The 22,127-nt window shown below is 45.7% G+C and overlaps 1 protein-coding gene across 2 annotated transcripts in view; it reads left to right on the forward strand.

The window, feature by feature from the left end:
* Nucleotides 1-2,207: 2,207 nt before the first annotated feature.
* Nucleotides 2,208-22,127, forward strand: part of rps6ka2 (ribosomal protein S6 kinase, polypeptide 2) — a 498,908-nt gene continuing 478,988 nt past the window's right edge. For both annotated transcript variants that reach the window (XM_038808497.1, XM_038808501.1), the window contains exons 1-2: nt 2,208-2,328; nt 2,510-2,563. In XM_038808497.1, coding sequence (XP_038664425.1) covers nt 2,284-2,328; nt 2,510-2,563 — 99 coding nt within the window. In that variant the 5' untranslated portion in view covers nt 2,208-2,283. The remainder of the gene's footprint in view (nt 2,329-2,509; nt 2,564-22,127) is intronic.

Here is a 22,127-nt window from a genome sequence, read left to right on the forward strand (position 1 = left end):
CAAGGCCTGGGGCATTCTGAGCAGGCGCTGATTGGGGCCCAGAGCAGGCTTTGACTGGGAACATCGGCGGCATTGCCCAGCCACTGGCCGACGTGGTGCAGGCTTAGAGTAAGATGGCACAGTCATTGGCTGATGTGATACTTGGTGCCTGGAAGGACCCTGTTGTGTAAACGTTCAGGTCGACCGGCACCTTAACGGCCACCGGGAGCGGGTGCCCTCCCCCATACCCCGCGGGGCCAGGTGTGCCATCATTTGGCAGATATCTCTCTGCTCAGCCAGAATCTACGACGGCATACCCAGTCCGGGAGGTCCTCGAATGACAAACGCTGCTGGTACATGCGAGGTCGCATGCGGCGCCTCCTTGGCACTTCCTCCTCCTCGGCCTGTTGGGTGACAGACTCTCGATTATGGGCTCCGCAGTTTCCTCCTCCTCCTTGAGCAGCGCCAGCTTGTACAGCTGGAGGGCATCCCCAGGGCTGTGGCGACCAGCAGGAAGGCCACCATTGCTAGTTGAATTCCACTCTCCATAGTCTGCAGGAGGTGAAAGGCTGACATGTTAGCATGGTGCGTACGAAGTCCAACAGGCTATATGGTGGCCCCAGTTGGCACCTGTGCCTGCTGCCAGGGTACCGTTGGCTGGCACTGCCTTTGCCAGGAGTACGCATCACAGCCCCGCCCCATGCCCCTGTGGGGTCTACTGTGGCACTCTCCCCTCCCCAGGCCATTGCAGGGCCCCCCACCACAGCCAGCCCAGCTGGTGTCCGACCCGGGCACTCACAGTCGCACCTCTCTGTGTCCTATCTCTTCTTTTTTTAAAATAAATTTAGTGTACCCAATTCATTTTTTCCAATTAAGGGGCAATTTAGCATGGCCAATCCACCTAGCCTGCACATCTTTTGAGTTGTGGGGGAGAAACCCACACAAACTCAGGGAGAATGTGCAAACTCCACACAGACAATGACCCAGAGTCGGGATCGAACTTGGGATCTCGGCGCCATGAGGCAGCAGGGCTAACCCACTGCGCCACCGTACTACCCTGTCCGACCTCTTCTCTCTCCCTCATCAGCCACGATGCTGGTTTCATGATTTTTAAAAGCTCAAGTAAACCGCGCCGCCAGGAGCTCGGCCATCGGAGGCGGAGACTCTGGAGAATACCGGGTCAGGCCTGCTAATGACATGCAAACAGTGTTCCGGAATGCAGTGATGCCGCTGTCGAGGCGACGGAGAATTGCAATTTGGCGTCAAATCAGCGCCCGCTGCGATTTTGGCTTTGGAACCTATTCTCCACCCAATCGCGTTTCCCGATTTCGGTGTCGGCTAACGGAGAATCCTGCCCAGGGTGTTTTGAGGATGAATTCACTATGGAGAGCAATGGCAATTATTCCATTCAATTACATTTTTCATTGCATTGACTCACAGTACAGACCAGCCTTTTCCTTTATAGGTCTTTTGAATCAAAGGCTCTCGTATTTTTTGAAACCCACGCAATGGAGAATTCATCCCACATGTGGCCTTAAGATAATAAGATAGGCTTTATTTCACTGAGGTCATTCAAAATGCTGCACCAATAGTGGTTTTGCATGGATCCTCCGGATAATACAGCTTCATCCCTTTTGTTTTTAACAGGCACTAAATGGGCTAACAGAAAACATGAGAAATGGCTGCTTAAAACCATCTTAATTCCACAGCGACCACACAGAGAAGGTGAGGAGACATCTATTGTATCTACAGATTGGTGAATCAGCAATGCAAATGCCATTATTGAGGGAAGGCGATAGAATTAGTGGGAAAGCATAATTTACAATTGTCACAGATGCCTCAGTGGCTGATGATGAAGAATGGAACAGTCATTCTCAATATGTTAAGGAGTGTCATATTGAAGAGGGAATATAGAGATCTTGCATCTTTGTTGAAGAACTGTTGCTTATTCTTTAAAAATGTGTAAGACAAAGGTGCTCACAAAAGCCACTGATTTTCAATGGAATAACAGGTTGATGGGCCAGCAATGCCCAGCTGGATGTTTGTGATGAGAGTACAGTGAAAGTATGCCGTCTTCACTCAAGGTACAATCATTGTGTAGGAGCAGGCGGCCTTGTTTACTTTTATCATTTCCAGAAAATTTGTTCTATGTTATCAATGTGAAGTTTGAGGCTTGGTGGAAATTGCATAATTTCCTGTAACAGACTGCAATCGTCTTCACAGTTAGGCGCACAAGTTCCTTTTTGAGTGATAAAACTCTACATTGTCCATTTTTAATGCAGGGAGAGCTGTCTTGCTGAAAGAATGTGGAGGCATTTAATTTTTCGTAACAAAAAATCAGCAAGAGTGGTGAGTTTAACCAATGTGTGTTTGTGAGCCAAACAGTCTTCTCATACTTAGGTAAAAATATTTATCAAATAAATGCCTTCTGGGCTACAGAAATAATGGGACCTCCCCTGCAGGGCCATCATTACTCTCAATTTTCTTTTAACCTATGTGAGACTAAAAATGTTTTATTTTATTTCTTCAGAAACAAGAGCTGCCATGGAATGAAAACTTTTGTGTAAATGAGGGCTTTGAGAAGGTAAGATGCCTTTTAAGTGTCATTTAATGGTCATTATTAACTGGAGAAAGTGTAGCAGATGGTTTTAGGTGCAATGGGGTCTGAACCATTGTGAAAAATCTTTCATTGTTTAAATACAAACTAGAAACTTGGGACAGTGTTACAGAATTGTGTACGTGTGCCACATTGTGTGGTATTTCAGATATTGTTTTCGTGGTCTCTCAGTGGAGCGTGAATAAAAGTTGTCTTGAAACAGACTTTTGTTTCAGCAGCCAGCCGAAGGTTTGCAGTATGTTTTCTGAAATTGCAACAGTGAGCTGTACTTGTCGCTTCCCACCGCAACACAGTGGTGGATTCTTTTATTCCAATTGTTTCACTTCTCTGAAAACTCAAAACAGTTTCTAGTGTTTGGAGATCTCTTACAAGAAATTATCTTACGGAAAATTATGGTTTGTGAAGCAGGTGAGATTTCAATGTACTCAGTATTTATTGCACGTTAACTTTATATTCATAAAGATCCAGCCTTATTTAACGGATTGACCACCATTGCTGTCGCTGACTGATATGAAATACTTGTCAACTATGTTTATTTAAGCCACTCAGTCTGTCATTGCATTTGATGTTGATTTATTAGATTTGATGTTAACACTGCCCACTTTGTGGAAGTGGTGTCAGTCGGCAGTTAATACTGTCCATCAGACTTACCCTTCGAGATCCCATTGTCTTCCCCTTTGCTCAGCAGGCAAAAGGGACAACTGCCAGAACTTGTGGTGTTCTTCTTAGAATATATAGATCAGGCTCTGATGACATTGTTAGGGCCTAACTCCTATCTTAACTGGCAGCCTTACCACCAGGTCAATTTAACAGGAAGAAGAACCAGGGCCAGAAGAGAAGTGAGTTTCCTTTTTGTTTAATTTCCCAGTGAGGCCAGAAAAATCAAGAAAACTTTTTCATATCCCAAAGGGAAAAACAGGCCCCTCCTTTCCTTGGCTTTCCATCTTCACCCCTCCATCTCATTCCTCTTTGGTGGTGTGTGTGGTGTGGGCAGTGTGCGGTATGTTGGTTTGTGTGGTTTATGTCTGTATGTGTGTGTGCGACTGTGAGGTATGAAACTGTGTGGTATGTGGTTTGAAGGCATGTGTCAGTGTGGTGATATTAATTCGTTAATGGGATGTGGCTGTCGCTGGCAGGGCCAGCAGTTATTGCCCACCCCTGTCAACCACATTGCTGTGGATCTGGAGTCACATGTGGGCCAGACCAAGTAAGGATGGAAGATTTTCTTCCCTAATGGACATTGGTCATGCAGATGGGTTTTTACGACAATGGTTGCATGATCACCTTTAGACTTTTAATTCCAGAGATTATTGAATTCAAATTTCACCATCTGCCATGGCGGGATTTTATCCTGGGTCTCTGGATTACTAGTCCACCACCACTGCCTCCCCAGTGTAACTATAGCTGTTAGGACAAGCTCCATAATGGCATTCAGCGCCCTTATAGAGGAATTCCTTATAGAGGAATTATTGAAAACATGGACAAAAGCTTTTAAAATAGCAAAGTAGAAGTGGAGTGTTTGTGTGTTAGTTTGTCTGTGATGTGAGCGTTTTGGTGTGTGCAGCTGAAAGGCTTCGCCAATGGATTTCGCCACAGCTAATGATCTTGTCATTCACACAGAAGCTGATGTATTGTGTGTGTGGGAGGATAGATAAAACGAGGGGACTCACAAAACCCATTGTCCTTGTCTTCAATTCTTCACCATGGTTTCTGAATATAAGTGCAGGATATCACAAAAGATCACGATTCGAGACAAAATATATTCATCATGAAAAATCAAGGCACTTTGGTTGGGTGGCACTATGCTTGGACTTGAGGCACCTTCCCGTATTAAAGATACACAGTTCTTTGAGCTTTGGCATGACGACAATCATCATGTGTTTACAGTGAAACCACAGTAAACAACATATGGACTGAATTTGCTCCTAACCAGGAATAGCAGGGCTCCTACTATTGCAGAATGCCACTCAATATGAACACATGTAGAAAGTACAGCTACAATATTCCCATCTAGTTCTGTTTCCTGTACTATAATATAATAATAATCTTTATTGTCACAAGTAGGCTTACATTGTCCATGTCTGCAGCTCTTATAGCTTTGTCTTCTTCCTGGAAAGTAGAACATTGTTGAGGCTGCTCTGCCAAGTACGCCTGTTCGAGTACACAGAGGGAGAATTCAGAATGTCCAAATTACCTAACAGCACGTCTTTCAGGACTTGTGAGAGGAAACCGGAGCACCGGGAGGAAACCCACGCAGTCATGGGGAGAACGTACAGACTCCACACAGCCAGTGACCCAAGCCGGGAATCGAACCTGGGACCCTGGTGCTGTGAAGCCACAGTGCAAACCACGATGTATCTGATGAGGCGCTATGGCAACAGCAGGATCCTCTGAATATGGCTTAGAGAGGAAATTTAAAGAAAGATAATCTGGACAAAACATTTTTAAACTAGCAAAGCAAAAGAATTCAGTATGGGACTGTCAAACTCCTAAGAATAGTTGTTTGCTTAATATAGGCTTAATTTTAACTCAAGGTGTATGGTTGAGGCAAGTGGCAATTCACCTGGCCCATCGATATGTGAGACCCAGGAGATTTTAACTTTTGAGCTGCGTATAAGCAATGGAACTTGGTATCCTTTCTGAACTGGACAGAAATTGCTACCTGGCTGCTGGGATTGTGAACAGCAGAAAGGCTCCATATGGAACTGAGGGAGCAGTAAAATACTTACAAAACCCGTTCCCATATTTATAGATGATATCACAAAGGGTTCAATGGTTGTGAGTGGGCCAGACAATGCCATGACAAACCAGTAAGCGACTGAAGAGAGATGTCTACACAGTGACCATTCAGAAACATGGAGAAATGAAAACTGCCTTAAACAACAGAATGTAAACACAGCAGCAGAATTGCAGGAAAGTTCAAAATGAAGTAAGCGAGCTTCACAAAGAAAAGGAAAACCAGCTAAGGGACCTTCACATGCTGCAAAGCTCCCTCCGGCCAAAGTTTATTCCTTTGAAGAACCACTTGGCAGAGCAGCCTCAACAATGTTCGACATTCCAGGAAGAAGCCAAAGCTATATGAGCTGCAGAAGCAGTTCAATGAAAGAGAGGAGGCATTGAGAGGAAGATGTTCCAAGCTGCGAGTGGGTAATGAAACCATGAGTAGCACAATTACAATAACCTGCCTCCCTGGGATAGCCCGCTGTATATTTCCTTCAAGTCTGTAAAACAACCATTCACCACTACTCTCTCTGCTTCCTGTCCTGTTCCCAATGTTTTATTTATTCTGCCATTGTCCCTTTAATCATATGGACTTCAATTTGCAAAAAATGGAGAATAAGGAAAGCACAGACTTGTTCAGGGAATGCAGTGGACTTTATTTTAATGGCAGATGCACTAGGATTCGATGGAGGCTGGGGGGGGGGGGGGGGGGGGGGGGGGGTGTCTGATGGGAATGCAAGAGTGCACGGGAAACCTGCAAGTAAGTTCAGTGCATCTGTCAGTGGGTTTTTCCTCAGTCGCCACATTATGATTCTATTTCTGGATTTCCTGTCCAATTAGCATGTGTTGATGTACATGACATAATTTCAGTTCCATTGTTTAAAGGCACACTTCAAACATACAATTTGATTGCATTTGAGTTGGTTTATGGACAGCCACACACCACACAGTCTATCAAAATGCATCGTTTCATGCTTCCCTGTGTTAAATTTAGTTTGCTATGTGGCTGCCCATTTCATCAGTCATTCTATATTCTCCCAAAGTCTGTTACTATCCTCCTTATATTGCTACATTTCTGATTTTCATCTGCTAACTCTGAAGTTACGCCCAGTATAACCGAAAAGAGGACTGGTCCTCAAAATGGACGCCTGGCCAGTGGTGGGAGGGGGGGGGGGGGGGGGGGGGGGAGGGGGGGATTGGCCACTGTATACATGCCTCTAATCCAAAAACAACCATTCACCACTACTCTCTGCTCCATGCTGACACTGTCCCTTCAATCCTATGGACTTCAATCTTGCTAACAAGTTTCTTACATGGTACTTCACTAAAACACCTCACAAACATTCATTGACACAACATCAACTACACTACCCTCATCAACCCTCTCTAATACTTTATCAAATAACTCAATCAAGCTTGCTATAATTCACCTTCGACAAACCTGAGCTGGCTATCATTGATTAACACATGTTTTTCCCAAGTGATGGCAAATATTGACCCAGATAGCTGGAGGAATTCTAACCTGGAGGAATCCAGGAATTTGGGCTCAGGTGGAATATTAAAAAGAGTAAAAATGCCAGGGAGTTGGACTCTGGTTTGAATCCACTGACTTCTGTGTTTAACTAAAGTGTCTTAGGCAGCTTGTGGGCGACCACTTTGGAACAGGGGGGCTGTCTATTAAAAATGCTTATTGTTCTAATGGGGCGATATTTCAACTGACTTTTAAATTCAATAGTGTCTCCACTGGTTTTCCAAGCTTGCTGAAACTCATTGTGAAGATAAAATGAGAAAACAGTAGACTTAGGGGTGAGATCAAACTCGTGGCAATACTGAGTACTCGTAGTTAGTTACTTAATTCCTCCTCACAGGAAATGGTTTGCTCACAGGCTGTTCTCGAGAGTTACCTTGCTTCACTTTGGAAGTTCTCTGAAACACATCCGGGTGGGTGCTGCTTTGACTGACTCAGGCCAGCCCTCAGACAAGGACCAATGTGACTAGCATCAATGGCCACAACTCGCTCTTGAGTGATCTGTAGTTAGGCAGCAGAAGAGAGTAGAACAGCTGAGAAGAGAGCACCAGGGGAGATCAGCTTGCAGAAGCACTACCCGTAGCACAAGGTCTACAGGCCGAGTCTGAATTTCCTAGCGATGTCAGAACAGCGTTGCTCCAAATGATCTTCCAGAATGTGCTGAACTTTGTCCATTTGGCATTCTGTGATACTGAAACATATCTTTGTGAATAACAAAAACTGCAAGATATCAGCTTACTCCATTAATGGTATCTGAAGAAATCTCCGACACATGTGGAGCTTTGTAAAGACTGTAGAGTCTGGCTTATGAAATGATGGCGAAAGCTCTTGGATCATAGGAATTGGATACTTGGCAGGAACGATTGTTTTGCGCTGTTGACCATCTTAAGGTTGACGCAGTCTAAGTTTGCTATTTTTACAGTGTGCAATGAGTCGGTGTGATATCTATGGGGATGAGTTGATTCGCTCAGTGATACCATCTGCTTAAATTCATTCCAGCTCCTGTGACACTTCAGAACAAATTGCAAACGGCAACTGTCTCAAATTTTGCGAAACTGTTGGAATTGATGTGTCGACATTAAGTTCCCCAAATCCAATAAATAAGGAAGGATATCTTTTTATATTGTGAACATCGTCAATCACTTTAATGTGTGTTCCAAAGTGTTCTTCAAGTTTGAAACCAAGCTCATTGAGCAAGTTTACCCTCATAAGACTTTGGATTTTTAGTTATGTAGAATGCAAAATTGGCTAAATTGATCTTTTGTGATGCACTGGAGGTGCAATGATTTCAAAACCAGAAAATCAAGTCCATGTAAGCTTGAAAAGTGTCTCTCGCAGGAGCGAGAAGAAGTTGTGAAAAATAACAATGGTACAGTTTGTCGCACAATATAGATACTTTGATGGAAGTGTCACTGAAATGCCCATGGTCTCAACAGAGCATTCCTTAAAATGACCTGCGCTTTGCCATCTGTGATGGAATAAAATCATCGGGCGGTATTCTCCCCCCCACGCCGGGTGAGAGAATCGCCGGGGCACCGCGCGAGTCGTACCACGCCGCCCCGATACCCACATTCGATTCTCCCACCCCCCCAAAACCAGCGGCGCGAGAATCACGCCAGGCCACTCGGAGAATTGCCGCAAACAGCGAGCGGCGATTCTCCGGCCCGGATGGGCCGAGCGGCCGGTCCAACGTGACAGGTTCCCGCCGGCACCATCCACCCTGGTCGCTGCCGATGGGAACTGTGCGGGAACGCTGGGGGGGGGGGGGCGTCCTGTTGGGGGGGAGGAGTGCTCCATCACCAGTGGGGGCCTCCGATGGGGTCTGGCCCACGATCGGGGCCCACCGATTGGCGGGCCGGCCTCTCCCCCCGTGGGCCTAACTCCTTCTGCGGCCGGCACGGCCCAACTGCGCATGCGCAGGAATGAGCTGCCCGAACTGCGCATGCGCGGTTTGGCGCAGCGCCCATTTTGCGCCGCGTAAGGACGCTCGAGTGGCGTGAACCGCTCCAGCGCTGTGCTGGTCCTCTGTGGAGGCCAGAATAGGTCATGCCCGGGCCCTATCCACGCTGTTGTGAAACACGACGCCTTTCACAACGGCGCGGGCACTTAGTCCCGGGAGCAGAGAATCCCTCCCATAGAATCATAGTATCACTAGAGTGCGGAAGGAGGCCATTTGACCCATCGAGTCTGCACCAATCCTCTGAAAGAGCACCCTACCTAGTCCTACTGCCCTGCCCTATCACCGTCACCCCATAACCCCACCTAACCTGGACATCCTTTGGGCACTAAGGGTTAATTTAGGATGGCCAATCCACCTAACCTGCACGTCTTTGGACTGTAGGAGGAAACCGGAGCACCCGGAGGAAATCCATGCAGACACGGGAAGAAAGTGCAAACTCCACGCAGTCACCCAAGGCTGGATTTGAACCCGGGATCCTGGCATTGTGAGGCAGTATTTCACTCTCAGGGATATATTCCCCCAAGTGGCGAACTGATGAAATTGTTTTCTTTGACAACCTGCACACCTTTGCCAAACGATTCCTTTTTAAGCATAGTCTATATTGTTTTCTTTGAGCTGGACAAGATAGATACATTTTTGAGGGTATTGAACCAGGACAAGGCAAGTCTTGAGAGGACAGCAAAGGTCTCTTTGTCCATAATCCTTGCATTTGGGCTGATTGGATAAGCTGTGTCCTGCAGCTGATGGTATATTACTGTGTGACCGCTTTGAATCAAACATAGTGGATGTGGTTTGGACTGCCAAGACCATGGCATTTCCAAGCTTTAATCATCATCCTGTATGAGTAAGCGTTCCCTAATTTGTGGAATTGAAGTTTTTTCAATAAGTTGGTCACAAATTAATTCACAGAAAGCCAACTGCCACCACACTGCCATGTTTTGTTTTGTGGGATCACCAATTCTCTGACAGAATGCATGACTTTCAATCATCACACCTTTTTGGTCCGAAATCATTTTTGAGAGCCCTCACTGCCATATAATATGTAACCATGTCTTCTATGAGATGCTGAAATACTCATTGACCTTTTGCCCCAAGCAATGGAGAAGTGTGCTTGTGGGCCACTGCTACCTATGGTCCAACCATAGCCAGTGCGACCAAGTAGGTCTCAAAGCCCAAAATCCATTGATCCCATGGCATGGGTGGATCATCCAGTCAAGAAAGGAAAGATGCTGGAGCCGGTAACTTCAAATAATAATAATAATCTTTATTGGTGTCCCAAGTAGGCTTATATTACCACTGCAATGAAGTTACTGTGAAAATCCCCAACTCGCCACATTCCAGCACCTGTTTGGGTACACAGAGGGAGAATTCCGAATGTCCAATTCACCTAACAAGCACATCAATATTCTCCATATTATCTTCATTGCCAATTATTGTGTTTTGTGCCTCAGAGATATGCAGAGATGACACACTCCTGGTGAATTATCAGATCAATTATCGCTTGCTGGCCGATTGACAGGGCAGGTCCAGGCATGTCTGGGCAGCCTGCCTGACCTCTAGTGTATTCAAACGTAGCTAGTCCAAATTCCCATGAGGCTCTGCTGGAGTGACTGTGGCTTGTTTTCATCGGGCCTAAGTGCTAGGCCCTCATAGGTCACCACAGAACACACCATGCAGTAGTTCTGTGCTCTGCTAGCAGCATATATCAATAGGCAATCACATAATTGCCTCTCTTGTGCCTTCCTGATGTGAGGGGTCCCTCCTTGGCAATGCTTTCTACTGTAGCACTGTCCCAATGCCCTCTATGTGTGATGACCTCCCTTTTCCAGCTGCACCCTCATATTAATCAGATGGGGCCCAAGCAGCCTTATTATATAACCAAATACCTAATTGATGCCTTGAATGGTGCCTAGGCTTGTTCAGCTCAGTGGGCTAGACAGCTGATTTGTAATGCAAAACAAAGCCAGCAGCGCGGGTTCAATTCCCGTACCAGCTCATTACCCGAACAGGTGCTGGAATGTGGCGACTCGGGGCTTTTCACAGTAACTTCATTGCAGTGTTAATGTAAGCCTACTTGTGACGATAAAAGATTATTATTATTAGGTTCTAAGGTGGCAAAGACTTGACTTTTGCCTCTTCCCCTGTCCCTTCAACCTCTCAATCCAGGCAGTGAGCCCTTTCAGTCAAATGACAACATTCTAATAAACTACAAAAGAAGTTTCCCTGTCATCTGACTCACCGCCATTTCCATTCACTTTTTTTCCCTCATTGGGCAAAATCACTTGAGGGCTCCCGAATCCCAGTCACCTCCCACAAAGTTCCATTGAATCTAAAGTTAAGCTTTTTTATGAAGACCTTGGTGTGTTTTATTGGCCTTATAATAGGAACTGGTCAGTTCCGAGGCTCACAATATTTTGCACGCTGTTGAAAATGGCTGGTGCTTGGAAATGGAGGTGGAACCTGAGACTGCTGTTCGACGGCCATTTTTTTTGCATTCCTGCCTCCATTCCATCCTGCTTCAGAATGAGAAAATCTAATGCTAAATATCTAAGCCGGTGCTTGGTGAATATGGGTCCAGAGATGCATCCTCAGAAGCATTCAGCGCCTCTGAGGAATCCATGTCTGTGAACTCCACTGGAGGCCCTGTTAGAGATTTTTTAAAATGTGAATGTGTACTGACAAGGTAAGAATATTACACGTTATAGAATCATGGAATGGTTACAGCACAGAAGGATGCACTAAGGCTTTTTGAGTCTCTGCTGACACCATGCAAGAGCAATTTAGCAATCCCTGGCCATCTTCCTGTCGCCCTGTAAATATCCCTGTTCACAGGTGCAAAATTGTGGCCCTTACCTATTTTAGCCCATCAACTTTCTCAACTTTCTCCTTAATTGTGATTTTGGCAATACTTTCTTCTAAAATGAAGACCAATGTGAGATATTCATTCAATACCTGTCCTTTGCCTTCATGGGAAGATCTCATTCTGGTCTCTATGAAGCCCTGCCCTTCCTTTGACTATCCTTTTAGTATGTATGCAATTGTAAAATATTTTAGTGTCCCCCATGGTATTACCCGCTATTGTCACATACCCTCTTTGCCCCTCTATTTCATTTGACAATTTTCCTCTGATGTTTCTGTAATCAACTTAGTTATGGCTGAAAACAGAGACATGCTGTCAAAGCTCTTTGACTTGCACTCATCAGGACAGATTCACAAGAAAACCAATTGTAAAGCGAACAACAATTTGTGCTGTATTAGAAGAGATTGCTGATTAGTTGACAAGTGGACTCTGATTGGCAGTGGCATCGCCATGGAGAATACACCAGGGAACACGGTTGTAAAAAGCAAATTACTGTGGACGCTGGAATCTGAAACAAAAACAGAAAATGCTGGAAAATCTCAGCATGTCTGATAACATCTGTGGAGAAAGAACAGAGCTAGCGTTTCGAGTCTGGATGACTCTTCGTCAGAGTTGACAGAACACTATTTTATACCTCAGCTTAGTTATTTTCCTGTTATGAGCCTGACATTTATCATAAGCCTCCTTTATCTGTTTAATTATAATTTCTCTGCTTGGAGTTTTCAGTAGGTTGTGCTAGTGTTTTCAGTAAAAAACGTCCTGAAATTAAGCAAACCAGAGGAATTTCAAGCACAAGTTACACCCAGTTTCCACGACCTTTTGCATTAGTTATGGCAGCATCACACTCAAAGTCAGCCCTGTCCACAAAACTAGCCACACCGCGAGGTCATCAATTTTGAACCTACTTGGTGGCAGGTTGAGGATGATCATCTTCCCACCATCAAACTAGCCTCACACCAAGTTTCATTGATCCATGAAGAGGCCACAGAAGTGAAAAGGCTGCAGCCTCAGCCATACCCTCCCTCTCTGTGGAGGTGTTTCCCCTCCACAGTGATCAGCCGACCATCAACTCTTTTTACCAACTTAGTTTCCAACAATGCTACAACTTTGAAGTGCCCTCATGCTTCTCTACCTGCTTCAGCTGCGCCCATCTCTGCCAGCGAGGCTGCCGTCCATCAAGAGTTGATGCCCTTTCTATTTGGCCTCCTACCTCAGGAGCCCATCCACAGTCCCTAATTGGACGGCAAACGTGGATGGGGCCTGTTAATGAATTTTCTGCTGGAAGATCCGACCTGTTGTTGCACTGTTGACCCATGTGAGGAACGGACCTGGAAATTGTCCCAATGTCGATGTCAAGAAAATTCAGGTATGTTGATTAAAACATTTATTTTGTGTGATAAAGCTTTTTTAACTAATTAATAAAATTGCCACACAAAATTACTACACTTGATGCCTTGAGAAATATTTTTTCAATGCAAAAATATGTTGTAAATATTACATTCTAAAATATTTTACGTGATTGTGTTGTTTCTTGGAAGATTTTTAATTCAAATTAATTTTTCAAAAAGCACTTTTTAAGCTAGCGTAATTATGAATGCAATTTGTAACTGGATCGCTGATTGCATCCAAAGCAGAAACTCTTGGCCAAATCTTGAATCATCCAGGGAGTTCTACTTTTGGATGATCTTCCATTTTTCTTCTGGGAATAAGTCTGCTCTCTACATGAACTATTCCCTCATTGAAGGATCCCTATTATTCATTCATTACTTTACCAATTGTTAATTCCAATCCACCTTAGCTGGTTTCTCATCCAGCCCACTGAGAATTGTCCTTTCTCCAGATGATTGTTTTTTCTTTATTCTTTTGCATAGCTACTCAAAATGATATTGTGATCAATATTTCCAAATCTTCGCCTACTGAAACATGCCTGCCTTATCCGATTCCATTCCCTGGAATGAGATCGAACACTGCTCCCTTCCTCATTGTGCTGGAAAAATACTGATCAAGGATGTACACATTTCAAGAGTTCTTCCTCCTTTTTGTTCTTTACACTGTTGCAATCACAATCTATATTTGGATGATTGCAATTCTTCATTATCACTACTCTACTGTTCTTGTATCTTTCAGTAATTTGGCAGTAAACCTGCTCCCTACCCCACTATTTGATGGCCTATAATATATACCTGTACCTGTCATGTTATTGTACGCTGATGCCATTGTTCACTGTATAACGTTTGTCAGAAGCACTCTGAATCTAGCACGGTGGGTAGTGGGTAGCACGGTAGCACGGTGGTTAGCATAAATGCTTCACAGCTCCAGGGTCCAGGTTCGATTTGGTAGGTCAGTCTGTTCTAATATTACTTTACCATAGTGTTAAGAATAAATTCACATGATAGTACCTAGCCTACTGAGAGTTACCTTGCAGCTTTCACATTATCTTCTCTTTCAAAAGTGTTGTTCGCAATGGGAAGCACGGTAGCACAGTGGTTGGCACAGTTGCTTCACAGCTCCACAGTCCCAGGTTCGATTCCGGCTTGGGTCACTGTCTGTATGGAGTCTGCACATTCTCCTCGTGTGTGTGTGGGTTTCCTCCAGGTGCTTTGGTTTCCTCCCACAGTCCAAAGATGTGCAGGTTAGGTGGATTGGCCATGCTAACATTGTCCTTAGTGTCCGAAAAGGTTAGGTGGGGTTACTGGGTTACGGGGATAGGTCGGGGTGCTCTTTCCAGGGACCGGTGCAGACTCGATGGGCCAAATGGTCTCCTTCTGCACTGTAAATTCTATGATCTATGAATTCTTGCAAAGGCTGATTTTTCAAGAATAGGATTTGGTGACCATGATGTGGAGATGCCGGCGTTGGACTGGGGTGAGCACAGTAAGAAGTCTTACAACACCAGGTTAAAGTCCAACAGGTTTGTTTGAAACAAACCTGTTGGACTTTAACCTGGTGTTGTAAGATGTCTTACTGCACTTGTTCCAGTCACTGGATTGGCAATAGTGGGGTGTATCTTTGTTTCAAACACTAACTTTCACCTGAGGATTCACCTGAGGAAGGAGCAGTACTCCGAAAGCTAGTGTTTGAAACAAACATGTTGGACTTTAACCTGGTATTGTAAGACTTCTTACTAAGATTTGGTGGAACATCATTCAAGTCAGGGAATTTTGCAACACAAAAAAGAGGCCAATTGGCTCAATAGCTCCAAGCTGCTGTCTATGGCCCACATAAACCTCCTCCCATCCTCCTTCATCTAACCCAACTTGCATATCCTTCTATTCCTTTTTCCTTTATCTACTTGAGGGTGAGTAATTGAGGAATCTGTGCTGTTTGCCTCAACCGCAGGGGGAGCAGGTTCTCCATATCCAGTGACATCCTTCCTGCATGGTGTGCTGGCATACTGCAGCACTCATACTCAATGCTCAATGTTTTCTGTGCGATAAATAAACAAATGACAACCTTGTTCTATTTTTAAATGTCAAGTTGCTTAGTGAGATTATCCATGTGTCAGATCTCTGATGTCGAAGAGAATTTGAGTCATTTTAATCGCAACAAATTCACCTGATTTGTGAATGTTATAAGGATATTAAACCACCATGACATCACAAGAAAAAGAGTTTGCAGGTTTGTTGGAGGGTAAAGTTAGAGCCATGAGTGGTAGTGACATCTGATGTAATGTAAATGTGAAGTCATCATAGTCCCAGCTGACAAAAGCTGCTTTCCTCTGTGAAGGAGAGAGCTGACTGGTGGAGATTTAACCGAAGGATCACCACACCTTAGGCAAGGGACAAGGTTGCAAAGACGGGGTCTTCGTGAATAACCTCAGTTGGTACAGGAATTAAACCCACGTTCCTGACCTTACTCTGCATCACAAACCAGCTGTCGAGCCAAGTGAGCTAAACGAGCCCCTTATGTGAAGATAGCTGTACTTATCAAGTATAATACCTATTTTATGGCCACTGAGAACTGTATCTTCTGGTTGAATAATCATGGTTTCAGTACTACTGTTAGCAACAAAGGTGCTGACATGCAAGAAAGGCTTTCACTGTATAGATCAATAATGATGACATGCTGGCATACTGCAGCTCATTGACATTCCTATGCAGAATTCAAGGTATGGTTGTATGGCGGAGACTGTTAATTGTATGGTCAGCGATTATAAATGGGTGTGTTGGGAGAGGGGGAGTGGAGGGGAAGGAGGAGGGGGCTGGGGGCTAGGGGGGGCGGAGGATGCCAAGAGAAACACAGGGCAAGGAGTAAAGTAGAACCGGAAGTGACAAAGGGCGAGGGCACACTGGGAGGTGACCACACAGCTTGGTGCTGTGGCTTAGATGGTTAAAGCACCTGTCTTGTAAACTGGAGATCCTGAGTTCAAATCTCAACAGTGCCTTCATACGTTTAGGTCAAAGCCTGTGAAGAAATGCTCACAATTTCATAGTGAATGCAGAGCACGTTGCAAAATGTATGTGGCACCCAACGCAAAGTTTGCTTTCCCCTCTTTTAGGGGCTGGTTTAGCACACTGGGCTAGATCGCTGGCTTTTAAAGCAGACCAAGGCAGGCCAGCAGCACGGTTCAATTCCCGTACCAGCCTCCCTGAACAGGAGCCGGAATGTGGCGACTAGGGGCTTTTCACAGTAACATCATTGAAGCCTACTGGTGACAATAATCAATTTAAATTTTTTCACTTTTCAACGGCAAGAACAAAACATGCCGGCCGATCCTTGGTACGTTTTAGTACCAGGAGGCAAGAAAGATAGGAGCAAAGCTATATGGCAGTGGCAGGCGACCTCTGGGGGCTCGCAAACAGAGGGCCCCCATACCTGTACATAGGTTCTGTATCGGGGAGACATAACTAACTGTGTGCCCCACGTGACTTCTTTTCCTTATCCAATTCCATTTTCCCTGGAATGAGATCGAACACTGCTCCCTTCCTCATTGTTTACTTTTTCTTTGTTGTAAACACTAAGTTTGTAAATCCGTTTGGGTCTTTTTTTTTCTTACTTTTTGCTTTTCTGTTTGGCAGTATATCTATATTAGCGCAACTGTGTATTATACACAACATAAGTTATTGTAAATAATTACAAAACCAATAACAAAATAAATGTGTGTGTTTTGTGTGCATATAAATTTACAAAAATGACAAGCAGGAGGAGACCATCAAGTGTGTTCCACACTCATGATGCCATGGAGCATATGGAGACTGCTCGTTGAAACCTTCAATATTGATGAAAAGAGAAACATGTTGCTGAAACATTTTGTCTTGCGCTCATCAGGACAAACGCAAGAATGTCAAATTTCAAATGATCTCAACAATTTATACTATATCCTGTTTGGTCAGCAAGTTGATTCTGATTGGTCTAGCACTGGGGAACGATAGTTCCTCTAAGCTCCCAGGTAATATAAAAAAGGTGCAAGGCTTGAAGATATTCCATTTGTTTGTCGAGAAGTGGCCCTAACATATGAATGAATATTGCTTCTTTTCCAACAGCATTGCTCCTTAGGCTGGATTTTTTGTGGCACCGTGGTCCATGACCCTCGCTCTCCCCCCTCCCCGTCCACCAACTAGAAAGATGCAAGGGATCCCAATGGCTGAACCACAACAACTTAACGCTGGGAGCAGTGTTAATTGCTTTAAGACAAGAGTTCCACTCCTTAATCAGTCCTGCCTTAGAGATTTGCCAGCAGATCAGATTGGCCAGCAGCTCTGTAGTAGCAGTAGCCACATGAGGGACCAGTGCTCGGATGACAAGCAGTCCCATGAGTTTTTCTGTTCAGAAGCCTAACTTCCATAGCACAGTGTGTATTTTGCAACTTTTGAGTTCCTCACTTCCTCTGCTCTGCATAAAGGTATATGCCCATTAAATAGCCATGGATCAAAAATGATAACCACAAAGTAAAATAAATGGGGAAAAAAGGGAATCAACAGGAAGGGTCCTTACATACCTCCCTCCCTAAAAGGAATGAAACATCAAGGCAGAGACGTTTCATTCTGAGGTATGCAAGACATAAATCACAAACCTGTAACTATTGATTCACCCTTATTAAAGAAGTTCCTACATAGTAACTAGTCAGCCCATCCGCTATCACATTATCCTTTTCGGGGATGTGTACAATTTTAACATTGGACTGTTGTAATAATAAACTCAAACTTGCGTTCCGGGTTTTAAACTTCTCGTAAATGTAAGTAGATTTTGGTCCTTATAAATTAAGCTTTGTTTATTGTCATGTCGGACATATACTTTGAAGTGCTGAGAGGCTAGTCGTAATGCTAAGGCTTCCTTTTCAATTGTGGAATACTTTCTTTGGCACGGCCTAAATTTTTTTTGAAAAATATCCCACTGGCCTCTCTATTCCTGCATCACCATCTTGTAGTAGCATTACCGCCCACCCCCAGGTCGCTGGCATCCGTTGCCATTTTAAAAGATCTGGAAAAATCCAGGGCGGCCAGACCGGTTCGCTTATTAATATGGCCTTATTAATATTAACCTGCAAACTCCACACAGTCAACCAAAGCCGGAATTGAACCCAAGTCCCTGCCACTGTGAGGCAGCAATGCTAACCACCGTGAGGCCCAACAGGATTTGTCCTGTTGGTTTAGAATCTTCTCTTTCATCAATTTTAATGGACCCTGTATTTCATGGCCATAAACTAACAGTCCCTTGTCCCAATCTCTTGGATATTCATGGCAATAGGCCTTAATCATGGTTTTGAGAGTCTGATGATATCTCTACAAAGCTCCATGAGTTTGTGGATGATAGGAGGTTGATTTTAATTCTTTCATACCTAAACTACAAATTATATCATCGAAAATTTTAGACATGATGTTAGAACCCTGGTCAGATTGTACTTCTCAATTTACAGTGCAGAAGGAAGCCATTCGGCTCATTGAGTCTGCACAAGCCCTTGGAAAGAGAACCCAACTTAAGCCCTCGCCTTCACCCTATCCCCGTAATTCTAACCTTTTTTGGACACTAAGGGCAATTTAGCATGGCCAATCCACCTAACCTACACATCTTTGGACTTTTGAGGGGTCGGCCACAGAGTGTGAAAAACTGCGCCAAATTTTTGACTGCTACCTTAGTTGTAATTGTTCTCAAGGTATAGCTTCTGAAAATTGAGTAGTTATATCCATGACTGTAAGAAAGTTCTGATGCCCTGCCTTTGTTTCAGGCAATGGTCCTATACAATACCTGATTAAATGGTCTACAAACACTGGTATGGGTATTAAAGGTGCAGGTTTAATCACACGTTGCGGTTTACCTATTACCTGACAGGTATGGATGGATGGATGTTTTTATCGTCACGTGTACCGAGCTACAATTAACGTATTGTTCTGCGTACAGTTCAGACAGATCATTCCATGTATGAAAAAAAACATTGGGCAAACATAAATATGCACTATTAGTACATGGACACAGGCATCGGGTGACCAATACAGGAATGCAGTACTACTGAGTAGAGAAGATGTGTGAAGAGATCAGGTCAGTCCATAAGAGAGTCTCTTAGGAGTCTGGTACAGCGGGGAAGAAGCTATTTTTGAACCTGTTAGTGTGTGTTCTCAGACTTTTGTATCTCCTGCCCAATGGAAGGAGTTGGAAAAATGAATAACCCAGGTGGGAGGGGTCTGAGATCATGCTGCCCAAGACAGTGGGAGGTGTAGACAGAGTCAATGGATGGGAGGCGGGTTCACGTGATGGATTGGGCTGTGTTCACAACTATCTGTAGTTTCTTGCGGTCTTGGCCCAAGCAGTTGTCATACTAGGCTGTGATTGTGGACCAGGTGGTGGACCAGGACAGAATTTTGGTGATGTGCACATCTAGGAATTTGAACCTGTTAGCCATCTCCACCTCGGCCCCATTCCTGCAGTCAGGGGTGTGTACAGTGCTTTGCTTCCTGAAGTTGATGACCAGCTCTTTAGTGTCGCTGACATTATGGGAGAGATTGTTGTTGTTACACCACTCCACTAAGCTCATATCAAAGCTCCAAAACCTCGGACTTGGCTCGTCCCTCTGCAACTCGATCCTTGACTTCCTGATCCATAGACCACAATCAGTAAGCATAAACACCAACACCTCCTCCACAATAGTCCTCAATATCAATCACCAAGGAAGCACAACAGCACCTATACCTTCTCAGGAAATTAAGGAATTTAGGCATTCCATTTTGACTCTTACCAACATTTACAAATGCACCATAAAGGCATCCTATGTGGCTGCATCACAGCCTGGTATGGCAACTGCTCGGCCCAAGGCCGGGAGAAACTTTAGAGAGTCAACAACACCGCCCAGTCCATCACACAAACTCGCCTCCCATCCATTAACTCTGTCTACACCTCCTGCTGCCTTGGGAAAGCAGGCAGCGTAATCAAAGACCCCTCCCACCCGGCTTACTCACTCTTCCAACTTCTTCCATCGGGCAGGAGATACAAAAGTCTGAGAAACGCACTAACAGATTCAAAAACAGCTTCTTCCCCACTGTTACCAGACTCCTAAACGACCCTCTTATGGATTGTTGGACTGATCTGATCTTTTCACATATCTTCTCTACTGAGTAGTACTGCAAACCTGTATACTTCACCTGACGCCTTTGTCTATGTATTTATATTATATATTTATGTTTGCCCAATGTTTATTTTTCTGTACAGATGTACAGAATGAGGATCATTCACTTAGACATCGAGCTGAAGATATTTGAAAATGCTTCAACTTTGCTCTTTGCACTCATGTGCTTGGTTTTGTCATCATTAGACTATAAGTCATCAGAGCAGAAGTAGGCCATTCTGTCCACGAAGACTGCTGTGCGATTTAATCAGATCATGACTGATCCAATATGAAAATCCTTTTATTGGAATCAATTGTGTTCCATGTGGTGCCGGTGCCAAGGCCCTTCACAGTCGCTGAATCAGTCCAGATTCGGCGACAGTTTTGCTGTCATGAAAGTCCATGAATCCTGCCCTGGCGTCATAACTTAGGGCTGGATTCTCCGATTTTGAGGCTAAGTACTGATGTTGGCGTGGGAACCGTGGCATTTTATGACAGAAAAAACGGCGCAACAGCTGCACGGATTCAGCTACTTTAAATGGGCTCATACCACGGGCACGTGGAACGCAATCAATTCCATGGAAAAAAGTGCCAGATTCGCGGAGTCCATGAATGGCGTACATGAGGCTCACACACCGCAGCTGCACTTAAATGGTCCTTCCCCCCACACACACCGTCTCAGTCAACAAGATGGCTGGAATGAGAGCAGCGCCACGGCTCAGCGACGCTGAGCTGGTCACCCTTATGGACACCGTGGAGGAGAAAAGGGTGACCCTGTACCCCTGCCTGAAGGAAGGCCGCCGTTCAACGTGCCTGGCGCAGGTGGCAGAGGCGGTCAGCGTCGTGGGCAATGCCGTCCTGACCGGCATGCAGTGCCGGAAGAAACTCCAGCCACCGTGGCCGGGTGCCCTGGCCACTGAGGCCACCATCCACCCAACCCCGGAGCTGCATGAGTCGGACCGTCTAACGATGTTGTTGCAGGTGTTTCCCCCGCCCCCAAGTGAAGGCCGTGCAGAACTGCCGCAGGAGACGATGTGAGGGAGACCACCAGATCTGAGGCCCCTCACTATGCCTGAGCAGAGGGCACTGGACGCCCGCGGGGAGGACGGCGAAATTGTCCCAACAGGAGACGCCGACGCCGGAGTGAAAACCGGAGTGTTTCACTCCGGCGTCGGAGGCCGCTCCTCGCCCCCATTTCTCCCACCCCCAGGGGGCGAGGAGTGGCGCCGCATCAATTATGCGCGTCGGGTCTTGGCGGCGCGTCAAAGCGGCGCCGCGTAAATGACACGGCCGGCGCGCTTAAATGACGTCACCGGCGCATGCGCAGGTTGCCGTCCTCCCCGCGGGCGCCCCGCAAGACATGGAGGATTGATCTTGCGGGGCGGCGGAGGAAAAGAGTGCGTCCTTTAGAGACGCTGGCCCACTGATCGATGGGCACCGATCACGGGCCAGACCCCTACTGAGCACCCCCCTGATGCTCGATCCTCCCTCCCCCCCCACCCCCCCCACAGGCCGCACACGCAGCGTTCACACGCTGTTCACGCCGGCAGCAAACAGGTGTGGTTGACGCCGGTGTGAACACGGATTGGGCAGGCCGCTCGGCCCATCCGAGCCGGAGAATCGTGGCTCGCCTGTTAGAAACGGCGAACGGCGATTCTCCGAGCGGCCTGTTATGAATCGCGGCACGCCGTTTTGGGGGGGTGGGAGAATCGCGTGCAGTGCCAGGGTGGCGTGGCAGGAATTGCCCGGCACTCCTGCGATTCTCCCACCTGGCGTGGGGGTCGGAGAATCGCGCCCGAGGAGTGGCCTCCGACTGCGGAGTGAAACACCCCGGTTTTCACTCCGGCGTCGGCACTTAATTTCGCCCTATCTGTTGCACACCACACATCGCATCCGGTACAGCAGGTGGAGGTCGGAGCAGCCGAG

This window comes from Scyliorhinus canicula, chromosome 1 (assembly GCF_902713615.1).
Source record: "Scyliorhinus canicula chromosome 1, sScyCan1.1, whole genome shotgun sequence".
NCBI lineage: Eukaryota > Metazoa > Chordata > Chondrichthyes > Carcharhiniformes > Scyliorhinidae > Scyliorhinus > Scyliorhinus canicula.